Raw genomic sequence first — 17,740 nt, 5'->3', positions numbered from 1 at the left:
CAAACCTACGTAATTTGGTCGGGTTATTTCATAGACCTAGCATTACATAGACCAGCTATACGCGTGCGCCCGTAAGGGATAGACATAGATGACGTCATAAACGTGGGGATACCATATTGGTAAAAATAACCCCAATATTTGATATCACGTTGGGGCGATTACCCTGGAGGCAAAGTTAGCTTGTTTGACGGTATTAAAAAATTGTTAATTAAAATGTCAATGGGCCGTTCTTTTTAGGCGTATAAACAATGAAATACCTCCTACAATTCGCGCAGGTGGTACAAAACTAAACATGTTTAGTAAATAAAACGTAAAATAAAATTTATTATGGGTTTTAATTCAAAGAAATCACAAATCGCAATCACACCAATTAATGTACACCACATTTAATCTTCACAACATTTGTTTATTTATTTTTTGGAATTAGAAGTACGAAAAAACTTCGAGGTCAAAATTACCCATAAAATTATGATATTTTCATCTGGTATCCTTAACATGATTGTTATGCAGCTAAATTAAGAAGAAGTTTAAAAATGGCTGACCTCAGACTCCTACCTACCTACGTAATTTGGGCGGATAATTTTACAAATAATGTTTTGTTAATTTGCGTAAATAATTGTGATATTTTTATTGAAATCGTTTGATTCTACGTTGCTTTGAGTGTAACGTAATTTTACGATGTTATTCTCACATATTGCGTTAAGAGGAAGGTGTAAAATACCGTACTTACGTGTGAAAGGTTATGATCTCATATTTTTGCTCAGAGCGGCTATTACAGCCGATTACAGAACAATTCACCAGTATTTTATCAAAGTTCAAGCATACAAAACGCTAACCATCACTATATTTCATAAGAGAAAGCACAATTTCATACAAAACAACGATAATTAAACAAGCAACGAACAAACATGACATGTCACGTACTTATTTGTTTGCCACAACCTCGGTTGTGGTAGCGGTGGAAAAGTGAAACTATGACAAGGACAAACAATAACAGCGCTTTCTCTGCTACTCCTACTGAAAGATACATAAGACTATCCCGTTCGGTCATTTTCCCCCACTCCTCATGACCGATCCAGTTATACTAGATTCATGGGTTATTTGTTGCCTTATATGGTTCATGTTATACTCATGTCCCAGTGCCTAACTAGCGCCACCGGAGAGATTAGGAACTCTTATTTAAAGCTGAAAGCGGTCACTTTTGCAACAATTCTCCCATAAGAGATTGGCATCCTTTCTATACCATCCATACATTGGCAACATTTTACCTTATAAACCAGGCCCAGGATGTTTGACCTCTGTTTGACTTTTTATTAATTATTTCTGTTTTAAAATAAATAGCGCCATACTGCATGATCATGACTGGAGGTAAAAAACACACTTTTAACTTGTTAATTATGTTGAAACCAATTACAGTGTCTTTCAATGGCGATGTCCCCACGTAGGGCATCTTTTTTTTATCTAGTTTTTATAGAGGCTTTGGACACTAGAGGGCAATCTTAAGTACGCATTTATGCGTTAGAGGGAGCAAGTGATATTGCTATCTCATTCCACCGCATAGCTGCGTCCCTTAGATTGACCTACGTTGGGCTATCGTGTACAGGAGCCATAAAAGACGAATACTACATTCAATATTTAGCGCGGAAGTGCGGGTAGTTCGAAAAACCCGCGAAAATTTTCTCTTGAGACCACGGGGACAATGCCGTCCTCGAAACGTCGGAGGTAATTTTAAAACAATAATATCTACGCTATAAAGTCCCGTATTATAATTCATAATGTGTAAAAATCGTGAAAGTTTAAAGGGGCCCACTGACTATCAGTCCGCCGGACGATATCGGCCTGTCAGTTGTTCGGAAGTGTCCAATTTTTTAGGGTTCCGTACCCAAAGGGTAAAAACAGGACCCTAAGACTCCACTGTCCGTCTGTCACCAGGCTGTATCTCATGAACCGTGATAGCTAGACAGTTGAAATTTTCACAGATGGTGTATTTCTGTTGCAGCTATAACAACAAATACTAAAAACAGAATAAAATGAATATTTAAGGGGGGCTCCCATACAACAAACGATTTTTTTTGCCGTTTTTTGCGTAATGGTACGGAACACTTCGTGCGCGAGTCTGACTCGCACTTGTTTTTTTATTTGAATCAGTGTTTTACTAAATAAAACAAACATGTCTCAAGCCAATGTTTTATTTTTGAGAAAATCGCTACATTAACAATATTTAACGTTTATTTACAGTTAAAATAGACGCCATGTATACTTGTCCGTATACACTAATACACATAGAGGATTTCTATACAAAGAGATCATTTTTATCTCAGGTCCTGTCAACAAATGAGGGCTATCGTTTTTTTGCTCACCAGTTGGCGCCTCTGTTGATGGTGGTCCAAAAGACTAAAGAACAGCTGTCAGTCATTGAAGTGACAAGTGACATTTCGAACTATGGAAAAGACCACCATCTACACTAGCGCCACTAGCGGCGAATTCATACGCGTTAGCCCTCGTTAAGTGCGAGTTCATACATTTGCTACTAAACGCAAGTGTAAACAGGACCTATATATAACTCATTTAAGAGGCCGTAGTCGATTTTGGAGCAAAAATTTTAAATTGATAGATTTAGTCGTTGAAATTATACACGTTTTGTTACGTAATATCTAAATAACAAGTATTGGTTTCTATTAGCACGTCTTCTCATCTTGCCTTTTAATAATGAGGTCCCGAGCGTGCGTCACCGGTAATATATGAAAAGAAGGGGCAGTTTTTAAAAATTAATCAAAAATTTATGGTGGTAAATTATACAAATTGATGTATAAGAATAGTTTCAACAAATGTTGTAGATTGTTTAAGTATCAAAATTACGTTGAAATTAAGTAGTTTTTCAGAGAAATTGTCACTTGTTTTGAAGTCATTTCTGGAGAAAATTGATTTCGTCTAACTTTCATTTACACTACTTCAAAGTCATAATAATAAAAAAGTAGTCTGATAAACGTCAAGTACAGGATATGTGTAATACAAAATTACCATGTTTAGCCGTCCAAACTTTACGAAATTTACAAATAAGAGCGACAAAATCAGTGCTTTACGCGCGTTTATCTAAACGTCCATCAGAAAAGCAAACATTACTAATTTAGTGAGTCTGTTTTCAACAAATTGATCTGATAAAAGGTAAGATAAGAAGATGCGCTAATAGAAACCAGTACTTGTTATTTCAATTAGGTAACAAAAGGTGTACAATTTCACCGACTAAATCTATCAATTTTACATTTTGGCGACTAAAATCGACACCGGCCCCTTAAAGAAATATCGACAAGTTGGGTCCCTTTGTTTGACATAATTATTGAAAGTCATAATGTAATGATTGTCATATTATCGTTAGTCATAATTCTGTAATCGTTAACTTTTCAGGATTTTCCTAAGGTTATCCTATAGATTAGGTTTTTTTTATGGCAATCCTGAAAAGTTACGCGTTTCTGAGAAAAACCAAATTATGACTAACGAAAATGTGGACAAACAATACATTATGACTTAAAAATTTATGGGAAACAAAGAGACGCCGACAAGTTACATTTCAAAAGAAAACCAATAGATTGTAGGTAATATTGGAAAAGCTAGTCACAATTTAGAATCTTCAATAGTAGATTATAAATGTGGTTATTTAAACGCAACTGATTTGTTTTTAGAAGTCGTATAAATTAGAATATTTTGTAGATTATATTGACATAAATATGCAAAATACTTTTCTTAAGCACCCTGTATTATTTTCTAGGCTTCTTGCCCTTTAATGCCTAGACATTTCTGCACATATTGAGGGTACATAAAATAATGTTTCCAGAAAATTGATTGAATTTATACAAACTATCTTTATTTGTAACGACAAAGAATTAAAATTAACATTAGAGCTGGATTTAAATAACAATATTATTTTAACTTCATTTAAAAAAAACAACAAAAACATTTCATGTCATTTATTACCTGTCAAGATTATTTTTGTTTTGATAAGACTACATAATTATCACTTAAGGTCATTAAGTCATCACAAAAATACTTTATATGTACAAAGTTATAAATATTATTATATCACATTCCCAATCATCATAACTTATTATTCTATGTCATTAAATAGGGATCCCGTTGTTTGTCATAATTATTGAAAGTCATAAATGTCATAATACTCATAATGTAATTATTGTCAGATTATCATTAGTCATAACTCTGAAATCGTTAACATTTCAGGATTTTGGTAAGGTTATCCTGTAGATAGGTTAAGTTTGTTTTATTTCAATCCTGAAAAATTACGCGTTTCTGAGAAAAACCAAATTATGACTAACGAAAATTCGGACAAACAATACATTGTGACTTAAAACTTAATGAGAAACAATAGAGACCCCATTAAATATTATAAAATCATTATTTATGAGTAAAATCGTTACATGATTGCCTAGATTGTATTTTTGACTGAAAACTATGTTTTAATAAAAACACAAAAGGAAGCACAATTATTCGACGTTATACAAATATTTTACATGTAGAACAAAAACTGAGACAACCTATAAGACTGAATGACGAACACACCTATTATAGTTAACGCTATCTCTACTGAGCTCGTTCACTTACCTGTACTAACAATGGCATTCTGTTAAACAAAAGCCATTATTTCTTTTATGTAAGCACGTGGCCTTTGTGCCTGCGCGCGTGGCCATTGTGTGTGAGCCTCAGGCACAAAAAGGCCACGCGCTCATACAAAAGAAATAAAAAGTACAGGTAAGTGAACGAGCCCAGTAGAGATAGCGTTAACTAGTCTCTTTTTGAATTATCCCAATGAATAAAGCTTCATTGAATTGCCAAAATCCAACTACGCTAATCGCATAGCATTTGTTGTCATCATTTTAATGTCTCAATGAAAATATGCCGTTTATAACGACACTAGCTCACTTTGTTATGTTCGTGTCGGGGCAAAATTTGCTAAGGTCTCTACTCACTCGGGTAATATATCAACCTGACCCAGGAGTCTTAGCACGGTACGCTTATCACCATGCCTGTCACGTTCTAACAAGTATGTGAGTGCGAAAGTGACGGACTTAGTGATAGGGGAAACCATGCTGCGCGGGCTGGTTTTAAACGCGTGCCGTGATTCAATATCACATTTCCTTGCTTCCAATATTTGTTCTAAGGGCTTGTTTTTGAAGCTTTCGGCAGATTTTCTGTAGGTGATAAACTTACGATTGGCGCGCGTACTCCGTGCCGACCGGCCCGCGACACACGAGACTGAACGGACTCTAGTAGGCGACGCTTGCCGTTTTTGGACCGTTATTTCATCCGCTACTGTTGATACTGACTACCTCATGTTATCGCTCGACACTCATCAATGTTATTGTGGAGCATTAGAACGGACACGGCCGCTGGTCGGCGAGCAGGGCTCAGGACACGAGCTGCTTGGCGGCGAGCGACTGGCGCGCGTACTCCGTGCCGACCAGCCCGCGACACACGAGACTGAACTCTTGTACGGACTCTAGTAGGCGACGCTTGCTGCTTTTTTCCCTGTGGAAGAGGAGAAAGTAAAGCAAGCTGACGAGTATGGAGCTTATAGGGAAAAATCGCGGTCGCCGTCGTGGGCGGTCGTGTCATCTAAAATTCTGAATTTATTTTATTTTATTTTATTTATTTTCGGAGAACCAACAGCTATCAATTATACAATAGTTATATAAGTAAATAACAAAAAGCCAATTATAGGTTCCCACCAATAGCAACAAGTTAACACATAATTGGTGGTTAGCACTAAAATTTTACAACCTAATTATTGTTATTTTTATAACAATAATTGTGTATCTGTGTCAAACCAACATCAGCATTTCTAGGGAATCTTTTATAAGCTTGATGAAATAAAATAAAGTTTGTACAAAGTTAGCATGGCAGGATCGGGAATCGTACTATTTACATAAGTAAGTTTGTACGGAATCTCATGCGCGAGTAATTTTTGAGCCTGTTAACACTCGCCGGAGGTGTTACGAGTTACGACTATAGGTAGGTAGAAATAGAAATAGAAATAATTTATTCGTTAGCACACGCAAATAGAAAATTATACAAAACAGAGAAACATAAATAAAAAGAAAAAGTGCCACGAAATGGTCTCACCTCAGCATGTTGCTGGCGACTTCCAGCGCTGATCTTCCGGTGAGACCATCCGGTGAAACAATCACGACAGGTAACAAGAAAAACAACAAAATGAATACTATTAGGTACATGTACATACTTGATAACGGCAGCGATGAACTTGCGCTTGCTGGGCTCGGTGGCGTGCCTGGTGGGGAAGTCGTCGACCGCGAGCGCCTGCCGCAGCCACGCCGCCAGGTCGCCGCCGTCGAACGCCGCCCGGTTCAGCGCCAGCAGCAGCTCGGCGAGCGGCTCGATCTGGTTGCGGGGGGTGGCGCCCCCTGTTAAACACGACCAACTTAAACCTCAACTCTCCGGTGTCCATATTGTTTGCAAAAAAAAAAAATTTGGATATCCAACAGCTGTGACATTAACATAAAAATTATAGTTGATACATGAAGCCAATTATAGGAACTCACAGGTAGTGACATGATACTAAACTAATAGGTACTATACTAAGGTTGCGCACTATCGCAGCCACATATGTGAACAGAGCGTATACAAATGATAACTAATAAGGGAGTAACTAAAATACAAATTAACTTAGCAATGAAGACTATAAGAAATATGACAGCCAAATTAGGCCGCCATTCGGGTAAGAACGATTTGGCGGGTGGGGACGGTTAAATCATGAAACGGAGGCGTTTCCCGAGTTTCACGACATGCCTAGGAATTAGACGATCGGGCGGATGTTAGTATCGCTGCCCGACAACATGTTACCTATACACCGGAGCGCCCAGCCAGCCAGCCGCCAGCCACGCGCACGCCGCCCCGCCTCCCACATGCGCACGCGCACGCACTCGCTGCCCGACAACATGTTACCTATACACCGGAGCGCGGCCGCCGTGAGCAGCGGCGCGCGCGGCTGCAGCGCCCCGGGCCGCGCGCCGGCCAGCGCCGCCAGCCACGCGCACGCCGCCCCGCCTCCCACATGCGCACGCGCACGCACTCGCTGCCCGACAACATGTTACCTATACACCGGAGCGCGGCCGCCGTGAGCAGCGGCGCGCGCGGCTGCAGCGCCCCGGGCCGCGCGCCGGCCAGCGCCGCCAGCCACGCGCACGCCGCCCCGCCTCCCACATGCGCACGCGCACGCACTCGCTGCCCGACAACATGTTACCTATACACCGGAGCGCGGCCGCCGTGAGCAGCGGCGCGCGCGGCTGCAGCGCCCCGGGCCGCGCGCCGGCCAGCGCCGCCAGCCACGCGCACGCCGCCCCGCCTCCCACATGCGCACGCGCACGCACTCGCTGCCCGACAACATGTTACCTATACACCGGAGCGCGGCCGCCGTGAGCAGCGGCGCGCGCGGCTGCAGCGCCCCGGGCCGCGCGCCGGCCAGCGCCGCCAGCCACGCGCACGCCGCCCCGCCTCCCACATGCGCACGCGCACGCACTCGCTGCCCGACAACATGTTACCTATACACCGGAGCGCGGCCGCCGTGAGCAGCGGCGCGCGCGGCTGCAGCGCCCCGGGCCGCGCGCCGGCCAGCGCCGCCAGCCACGCGCACGCCGCCCCGCCTCCCACATGCGCACGCGCACGCACTCGCTGCCCGACAACATGTTACCTATACACCGGAGCGCGGCCGCCGTGAGCAGCGGCGCGCGCGGCTGCAGCGCCCCGGGCCGCGCGCCGGCCAGCGCCGCCAGCCACGCGCACGCCGCCCCGCCTCCCACATGCGCACGCGCACGCACTCGCTGCCCGACAACATGTTACCTATACACCGGAGCGCGGCCGCCGTGAGCAGCGGCGCGCGCGGCTGCAGCGCCCCGGGCCGCGCGCCGGCCAGCGCCGCCAGCCACGCGCACGCCGCCCCGCCTCCCACATGCGCACGCGCACGCACTCGCTGCCCGACAACATGTTACCTATACACCGGAGCGCGGCCGCCGTGAGCAGCGGCGCGCGCGGCTGCAGCGCCCCGGGCCGCGCGCCGGCCAGCGCCGCCAGCCACGCGCACGCCGCCCCGCCTCCCACATGCGCACGCGCACGCACTCGCTGCCCGACAACATGTTACCTATACACCGGAGCGCGGCCGCCGTGAGCAGCGGCGCGCGCGGCTGCAGCGCCCCGGGCCGCGCGCCGGCCAGCGCCGCCAGCCACGCGCACGCCGCCCCGCCTCCCACATGCGCACGCGCACGCACTCGCTGCCCGACAACATGTTACCTATACACCGGAGCGCGGCCGCCGTGAGCAGCGGCGCGCGCGGCTGCAGCGCCCCGGGCCGCGCGCCGGCCAGCGCCGCCAGCCACGCGCACGCCGCCCCGCCTCCCACATGCGCACGCGCACGCACTCGCTGCCCGACAACATGTTACCTATACACCGGAGCGCGGCCGCCGTGAGCAGCGGCGCGCGCGGCTGCAGCGCCCCGGGCCGCGCGCCGGCCAGCGCCGCCAGCCACGCGCACGCCGCCCCGCCTCCCACATGCGCACGCGCACGCACTCGCTGCCCGACAACATGTTACCTATACACCGGAGCGCGGCCGCCGTGAGCAGCGGCGCGCGCGGCTGCAGCGCCCCGGGCCGCGCGCCGGCCAGCGCCGCCAGCCACGCGCACGCCGCCCCGCCTCCCACATGCGCACGCGCACGCACTCGCTGCCCGACAACATGTTACCTATACACCGGAGCGCGGCCGCCGTGAGCAGCGGCGCGCGCGGCTGCAGCGCCCCGGGCCGCGCGCCGGCCAGCGCCGCCAGCCACGCGCACGCCGCCCCGCCTCCCACATGCGCACGCGCACGCACTCGCTGCCCGACAACATGTTACCTATACACCGGAGCGCGGCCGCCGTGAGCAGCGGCGCGCGCGGCTGCAGCGCCCCGGGCCGCGCGCCGGCCAGCGCCGCCAGCCACGCGCACGCCGCCCCGCCTCCCACATGCGCACGCGCACGCACTCGCTGCCCGACAACATGTTACCTATACACCGGAGCGCGGCCGCCGTGAGCAGCGGCGCGCGCGGCTGCAGCGCCCCGGGCCGCGCGCCGGCCAGCGCCGCCAGCCACGCGCACGCCGCCCCGCCTCCCACATGCGCACGCGCACGCACTCGCTGCCCGACAACATGTTACCTATACACCGGAGCGCGGCCGCCGTGAGCAGCGGCGCGCGCGGCTGCAGCGCCCCGGGCCGCGCGCCGGCCAGCGCCGCCAGCCACGCGCACGCCGCCCCGCCTCCCACATGCGCACGCGCACGCACTCGCTGCCCGACAACATGTTACCTATACACCGGAGCGCGGCCGCCGTGAGCAGCGGCGCGCGCGGCTGCAGCGCCCCGGGCCGCGCGCCGGCCAGCGCCGCCAGCCACGCGCACGCCGCCCCGCCTCCCACATGCGCACGCGCACGCACTCGCTGCCCGACAACATGTTACCTATACACCGGAGCGCGGCCGCCGTGAGCAGCGGCGCGCGCGGCTGCAGCGCCCCGGGCCGCGCGCCGGCCAGCGCCGCCAGCCACGCGCACGCCGCCCCGCCTCCCACATGCGCACGCGCACGCACTCGCTGCCCGACAACATGTTACCTATACACCGGAGCGCGGCCGCCGTGAGCAGCGGCGCGCGCGGCTGCAGCGCCCCGGGCCGCGCGCCGGCCAGCGCCGCCAGCCACGCGCACGCCGCCCCGCCTCCCACATGCGCACGCGCACGCACTCGCTGCCCGACAACATGTTACCTATACACCGGAGCGCGGCCGCCGTGAGCAGCGGCGCGCGCGGCTGCAGCGCCCCGGGCCGCGCGCCGGCCAGCGCCGCCAGCCACGCGCACGCCGCCCCGCCTCCCACATGCGCACGCGCACGCACTCGCTGCCCGACAACATGTTACCTATACACCGGAGCGCGGCCGCCGTGAGCAGCGGCGCGCGCGGCTGCAGCGCCCCGGGCCGCGCGCCGGCCAGCGCCGCCAGCCACGCGCACGCCGCCCCGCCTCCCACATGCGCACGCGCACGCACTCGCTGCCCGACAACATGTTACCTATACACCGGAGCGCGGCCGCCGTGAGCAGCGGCGCGCGCGGCTGCAGCGCCCCGGGCCGCGCGCCGGCCAGCGCCGCCAGCCACGCGCACGCCGCCCCGCCTCCCACATGCGCACGCGCACGCACTCGCTGCCCGACAACATGTTACCTATACACCGGAGCGCGGCCGCCGTGAGCAGCGGCGCGCGCGGCTGCAGCGCCCCGGGCCGCGCGCCGGCCAGCGCCGCCAGCCACGCGCACGCCGCCCCGCCTCCCACATGCGCACGCGCACGCACTCGCTGCCCGACAACATGTTACCTATACACCGGAGCGCGGCCGCCGTGAGCAGCGGCGCGCGCGGCTGCAGCGCCCCGGGCCGCGCGCCGGCCAGCGCCGCCAGCCACGCGCACGCCGCCCCGCCTCCCACATGCGCACGCGCACGCACTCGCTGCCCGACAACATGTTACCTATACACCGGAGCGCGGCCGCCGTGAGCAGCGGCGCGCGCGGCTGCAGCGCCCCGGGCCGCGCGCCGGCCAGCGCCGCCAGCCACGCGCACGCCGCCCCGCCTCCCACATGCGCACGCGCACGCACTCGCTGCCCGACAACATGTTACCTATACACCGGAGCGCGGCCGCCGTGAGCAGCGGCGCGCGCGGCTGCAGCGCCCCGGGCCGCGCGCCGGCCAGCGCCGCCAGCCACGCGCACGCCGCCCCGCCTCCCACATGCGCACGCGCACGCACTCGCTGCCCGACAACATGTTACCTATACACCGGAGCGCCCAGCCAGCCAGCCGCCAGCCACGCGCACGCCGCCCCGCCTCCCACATGCGCACGCGCACGCACTCGCTGCCCGACAACATGTTACCTATACACCGGAGCGCCCAGCCAGCCAGCCGCCAGCCACGCGCACGCCGCCCCGCCTCCCACATGCGCACGCGCACGCACTCGCTGCCCGACAACATGTTACCTATACACCGGAGCGCCCAGCCAGCCAGCCGCCAGCCACGCGCACGCCGCCCCGCCTCCCACATGCGCACGCGCACGCACTCGCTGCCCGACAACATGTTACCTATACACCGGAGCGCGGCCGCCGTGAGCAGCGGCGCGCGCGGCTGCAGCGCCCCGGGCCGCGCGCCGGCCAGCGCCGCCAGCCACGCGCACGCCGCCCCGCCTCCCACATGCGCACGCGCACGCACTCGCTGCCCGACAACATGTTACCTATACACCGGAGCGCGGCCGCCGTGAGCAGCGGCGCGCGCGGCTGCAGCGCCCCGGGCCGCGCGCCGGCCAGCGCCGCCAGCCACGCGCACGCCGCGCGCGCCGCACCCGCCTCCCACATGCGCACGCACTCGCTGCCTGACAACAAATAATGGTAGGGATCATCGATAGTACACACTCACGGATGTAACGGATGTGGTTTTACCGGAACCGAAAGCGGAACCAGATTTTTTTAATTTAGTTTATCGGAACCAGAAACGGAATCAAAACCGAAAACGGAACCAGAACCAGAATCGGAACCGAAAACGTAACTAGAACCAGAATCGGAACTTGAGTCTGAACTGTCAGTAGGTACCTACACATTACACAACACATACGAATAGGTATTTTTAATTCAATAACACGAATAAAATAAAACAACTAATTAGTGCAGCACGTGACAAGCGGGGAGATGAACGAATGACAGTTATAAACCTGTTTGTTTTTGATGTACGCCGCTCATGTCCCGCCGCCGCGCTAAACTTTGACATCCGATATAACTTTCGATTCAAAAGTAACGGAACCGGAACCGAAACGGATGAGTAATACCAGTCGGAGGTTCCGACTTAACGGAACCGGAACCGGATACAAGCTTTTATTGCTGCCTGCACTTTTCTTTCAACAGGCATCTACATAACTCATCGAAACATTTCTAACAGACCCAATAGTACATTACGCATGGTTTAGGAGATACAGCCCTATAAAGTTTTTTTTTTTTTTTTTCAAATATAAATTGAGGGCACCTAGAGGTAAACGAAAATTTAATTATTTTTACGCTACGACCAACGGTTTATGAGATACAGGCATATAATGTTTTTTTCTTTCCTTTTTTTCTTTTTTGATTTTCATTGTGTTTTTTGTGTACTATTTTAGGGTTTCTTAAAGGGGAACGATAATTTTATTATTTTTGCGCTACGACGCATGGTTTAGGAGATACAGCCAAATAAAGATTTTTGTTTTTGTTTTTTTGGGGTTTTTTTTTTTTTCAAATATAAATGAAGGGTCAGCTAGAGGGGAACGAAATTTCTTATTTTTACGCTACGACGCATGGTTTAGGAGATACAGCCCCATAAATATTTTTTTGTTTTTTTTTAGCATGTTTAACCGCTTATAAATATAGTACCATAGATTTTGTTTTTTTTTAATGTCGCAAGTATGCTTACAGAGAGAGTGGTCGTTGGCTGTATGTAATATTTCCTTTGTCAGGCTAATCTTAGTGAGCAAATTTAAAAAGTTAGAGCAGCGGACAATAATGTACGTTTAATACTAACTCCCTACATTACTTCTTGGCTTAGGTCAAGAAGTAATGTAAGGAGCCATAAATGAGCAACTTTATGTCTTCATTTCGTGACATTAACGCATACATATTTTTTTTTATTTTATTATTATTACATTTTGGAGTATGTTTGAGAAAACACAATTACGTTGGAGTTCCTGTGGTCCCCTCCTCATCGGCTCGACGGTCCCGTACCTGTACCGACCGAATAATGGGAAGTGGAGTGGAGTGGATGGGAATTAATTATGTGTACAAAACGCGAGAGTTTAAAGTGTTATAATGGGAAATGGGTCTAGTTATTCGTAATAGTCCTCCGGGAAAGGCTTTTATCCTCACTTCATACGCACCTAGTTCGACCAGTTCCGGCAGCAGATCATCTATCCAGTCGATATAGGCGGGCTTCTTCTTGGTAACCTGTCGCAGCACGGCGAACAGCGCCTCGGCGAGGTCGGGCGCGCCGGCCGGCTCGGCCGCGACGCTCCGCGCGCTGAGCGCGATGCTCGAGTGGAACAGCGCCGGCATGGAGGGGTACTCGTTGCCGAACACTATCACCAACTGCACACAGATTGTTAAACTGTCGTGAGTCATACATTAAGCTAAATTTACGGTTTGACACACGTATTTTTATTCACTAGTGCTTATAAATGGAAACGTAGGCTCTCCGAAACAATACAAATACTCTTTATTGCACACCTACAGAATACATAAAAAAGAGGTTAAACAACAGGCGATCTTAAGGTAATATAATTCTTAAATATTAAATTGTTTAAAGGGTTTAAAGTGGCTATTTCACCCTCGAATTATAGGCGCTCGAATAAAGAGTGCTTTCAACCCAAGTTAAATATCTAACAGCCTGTTGGTTACCTCTACTTGTGTTGCTGTTTTCTTGCTGTATTGATTTGTTTTATTTAGGTATACAATAATGAGTGTATTGTATTGTTCTTTTCATTAGAGACGACGCATTTCAGTACATTATGACAATGACCGTGTCTCACCAGTTTGACGACGTCCAGCCCGGCGGCGGTGGGTCGAGCGCGGAAGCCGGCGGCAGTGAGCTGTCCTATTGCGTCCACTAGCGGCCGGCAGTCGTCCATTAGAGACGACACCATTTGCTTTAGGACGTGGAACATTGGCTGTCAAATAAACAAATCGTCAGTTGTTAACAATAGACAACGATTCACTTTTTTTAAATAACGGAGCTCTGCGGATCGCGATGTCTGTCTATAGCTAACAGAGCCACTGGTGGTATAACTCCGAGGCACTCGAAGACTAAGCCGGAGGGAGTGTCACAGCAACAAGGAAGGCACGGGTCGCGCCTTTAAAATTGCTAACAGTGCCGCGCTTGGAGCGCCAACGTAATATACCTACTACCAGAAACACTTAAGAGGAGGCTAACGCAAAATTGTAGTTTTTCATATTGAATTTTTACACGTTTCAATCCAGGGTAAATGCCGTGAAAAAAAATCACACGGCAAGTAAACTATATTTGCAAGGACAGTCACCAACCAAAACCTTAAAAGGTTAAAGTTGGCTTAGAAAAAAAAAACATTTATTTTCAGTTGTATATCGTTGCCCTGTATACCATTGCAGAATAATTTAAGTATAAATTGGTTAGTGACCTGGCCGGGGGATCTGAAGCCCGGGTGTAACGGATGTGGTTTTATCGGAACCGAAAGCGAAACCAGGTGTTTTTAATTTAGCAGGAACCGGACAACCCTTTCCGCGATAAAACCCTTTCAATGGGCGACACTTAAACACGGCTAACACATTGAAAGACTTTCCCTTTTGAACTGCAAGCCCATTCATACCCTTACCATTGACTAACCCTTACCGAAAAGCTAACCAAAAATAAGGCTAGCTCTTAATAAGGGTTACCCTTCTCTTTAAGCGCTTTTTATAAAGGTTTCCCTTTGCCTGAAAGAGACAGAATTGGTATATATCTACGGTAGTGTATGAAAAGGAAAGAAAATACGTGCCTAGTCAAAGAACGCCGCCTTCGCCGCCGACGATCGCTCGGATTCGAAGTAATGTGCGCTTTATGAACAAGGTAGACGACTTAAATCAGCACGCTTATATGCTAAAAGGGAAGCCCTTTATAAGGCTAACCCTTATAAGCAATATGCAAGGTGTTGGTGAGCGGATGATAAGGGTTTTGTAAGGGTATTTGGGCTACCGATTACTCAAATGTGGTAGCTTTATATAAAACAAAGGGTTTCGTCTGGCAAAGGGTATGGTGAGTTAAGCCTTATGCCTCGAATTAATAAACTAGTGGATGTGAAATGACTCCTATTTAGTATGAAAACCAGTGTCGCTAAACTCACACATTCATAGCCACGTTAAAATATGTCACACACTTACAAAATTGCTCTGATTCGTAGCAACTTTCCATACCAAAAGGTTATTACCGGTGGACATTTCTCGAACGAATATCAACTGTAGGCTACATGAGTGACGGTTTAAAATATAATGTCAAAGCTATATGACATACGACTCTTTCATTATAATAATAATAATAATAATAGGGCAGCTTGTGGCGAGCTGTTGGGGAGTGACGACCCCACGGACCCGAGTGCTCCAGAGAGTCGGTCAGGGTCTCCGTCTCCGGCGTGTCTTCGTCGGTCGGAGTGGACCCCAAGGGGACCCGCAGGACTCTCAGCTCTGGCTTGCCTTCATTGGCCGTCCAGAGGGGAGTCGTAAGAGCTATATGCTCCAGGGGTGGAAGTGAAAGATGCATAAGACGCGAGTTGGCACAGTGGCTGTTAACAGTCACTGGGTAGAAAGCGGCGCACACCTCTCGACACCCCTGAGCCGCTCACACCGGTGTTGCTCCTGGTCGTCTTCACGACGGCAGTTTCAGGGGCCCATCTAGTCAGCGGCAAGTCACCACCTGCCGCGATAACGTGTATTAACATTGTTATGGCAGGTGTCCGGAGTTCTTTACAATAGCCCAGTCTCATTGCCCACCCAAACTTCAATCCATAGACCGGTATACTGTTCACTTTTTCTGCAATAGTCCCAATGCCTGCTGCGACCGGTTCATGGGTGTCTATTGTTGCGCCTGTGAACGGGTTCCAGCAGGCGTTCTACATGACATTAAAGCTCTCCAAGGGGCCTCTACGTGTTGGATCTATATCCCCACGCAAGCCTATCAAAAGACCGGGATTTATAGGCCCGTGATATCCAAGGAGATACAAATAATAATAATAATATATTCTTTATTGTGCATAGTTAAAACAAATTTAGATACATTATAATTAACATAGCGAACTAAGCAACAACAGGCGGTCTTATCGCTAAAAAGCGATCTCTTACAGACAACCTTCAGGTAGTAGAATTTACCGTATGGAAGAAATAAATTATCTCATTCATCTCACAAAAGCTCGCTCAACGTTCACCTAATACAACTACTCAACACCAGATGGCGTTATTTTGTATAATTTAAAATCACTTACTTATTACAGGCGAGAAAAGGGCTAAAAAACCAGTATAAGTAAGGTCTAATTACGCATGGTTTGTTACGGATCTCACGGTCACGTTACACTGGTGCGTTCGAGATCTCTACACGCCTGCGAGTAGCTAACCGTTGGAACTTCTTTCCATTCGACGATATAGGGAGGGGACAGTGTAATCGGAGTGTTTTATCGATATTTGTGTGTTCAGTTAGGTATTGATATTTCATTACCGTATGTTTTAACACATTTAGATGATACTTTATTTATGTTTATAATATAGGTAGTGATAATCGTGATTGTATGAAAAATAATATGTAGTACAGTACAACAAATATCTAACTAGAAATTTGTTTCTTATTAATTGACCAACTAGGTTGTTAATGTGAACATTAAATTTATCTTAAAGTGAAACAGATAAAATCATAGTTCTTTAAAGGTCTATAATACCGAGTGTATTGCTGTTATTTTGTAATCACAAATCTGCAATTACTTAGGTAAGTATTCGTCTTTAACAATATATTTACTTGTAGCAGCATTTAAGGCCAATCTAGACGGGACAACCTGATTAAATTGTCAAATTAATTGTATGGTGTGAAAGCATACATGAAACTGGCTCATCGATCCCACTTGATTTGATTGTAAGATTGTGACCTATCAAATCAGGAAGGGGGGCGGCAAAATTCCAATATTTGACGCTAGTTTGCGTGGTACGGAACACTTTTTGTTAATTTAGTGAGCCCGAATGTCACTAATAATTACTAAATTAGTAACTAAGTTTTAGGCGTGTGGACGCTAGATGAGATGTATGGCAATTTTATCCCCAGAAATCTTTCTCTAAGAAATGCTCCTAGCAAATGGTGCTATATTTTTGCGGAAGCTAATTTTCTTGCCCAGTAGCATTGATCCATTTATTTTTAATATCGGCATCTTGTGGTAACCTACAATAATTAATAATAAAGAAATAGAAAATATAAAACGTTTATTCATGGCACATTGCATGCATTGTACGCATAAGTGCATTAAGTACCTAGTCTAATTATATTAACGATGAAAATATGATGGGTGTAAAAAACAAAAACGTATGTAAAGGAATACGAAGGTTTGAAAGGTTGGCATGAAATGACCCCGACTACACTTAGTGCTTGATGACCAGAGCTGCCATATTTACTAAGACATTGATTATCCCAAATAATAATTAGAAACGCGTCTAAAATAATAATTTATTACCGAACCAAACATCAAACTTGAAAAAAATATCGTAACTTTAACTTTATCGATATAAATATCGACATTGCGCAGCATCTGAGTAGCGAAGTTATTTGACATTTAGGATAGCGAATATTCCAGATAAACGTAAAGAATAGTGACAAAGGATTGTGAATTCTAAGTTCTAACTGATAAAATATAGATTTACTTAACGAACATTCGTAAATAATGCAAAATAAACAGATTTTTCGTATTTATTGGATTATATTTAAATAAATAACCACCGGTGATAGGAAATACCTCCACGTGAAAGATTTTTTAAACCGCTGTGATTTCTGCAGCTTAATACTGCACAATACGGCATTTTAAATTTAATTATCAATTTTTGTTAGACGAGCGTACGTACTACGTGAATGTCATTCGAGCATGAAGTTTACACAACAACTGAGCATAGTCTGTGCATAAA

At 48.6% G+C, this 17,740-nt stretch overlaps 1 protein-coding gene across 1 annotated transcript in view; it reads right to left on the bottom strand.

Annotated features, from left to right (window-relative positions):
* Window positions 1-2,177: 2,177 nt before the first annotated feature.
* The window catches only part of LOC134742873 (importin-13), a 39,565-nt gene continuing 24,002 nt past the window's right edge, over window positions 2,178-17,740 (bottom strand). The window contains 5 exon segments of the mRNA XM_063676060.1: window positions 2,178-5,538; window positions 6,251-6,431; window positions 11,302-11,439; window positions 12,964-13,171; window positions 13,612-13,749. Coding sequence (XP_063532130.1) covers window positions 5,418-5,538; window positions 6,251-6,431; window positions 11,302-11,439; window positions 12,964-13,171; window positions 13,612-13,749 — 786 coding nt within the window. The 3' untranslated portion in view covers window positions 2,178-5,417.

Source organism: Cydia strobilella, chromosome 7 (genome assembly GCF_947568885.1).
Source record: "Cydia strobilella chromosome 7, ilCydStro3.1, whole genome shotgun sequence".
Lineage (NCBI taxonomy): Eukaryota > Metazoa > Arthropoda > Insecta > Lepidoptera > Tortricidae > Cydia > Cydia strobilella.
Note: the sequence above shows the minus strand (reverse complement) of the source record. Positions and strands in the feature narration are given on the sequence as shown.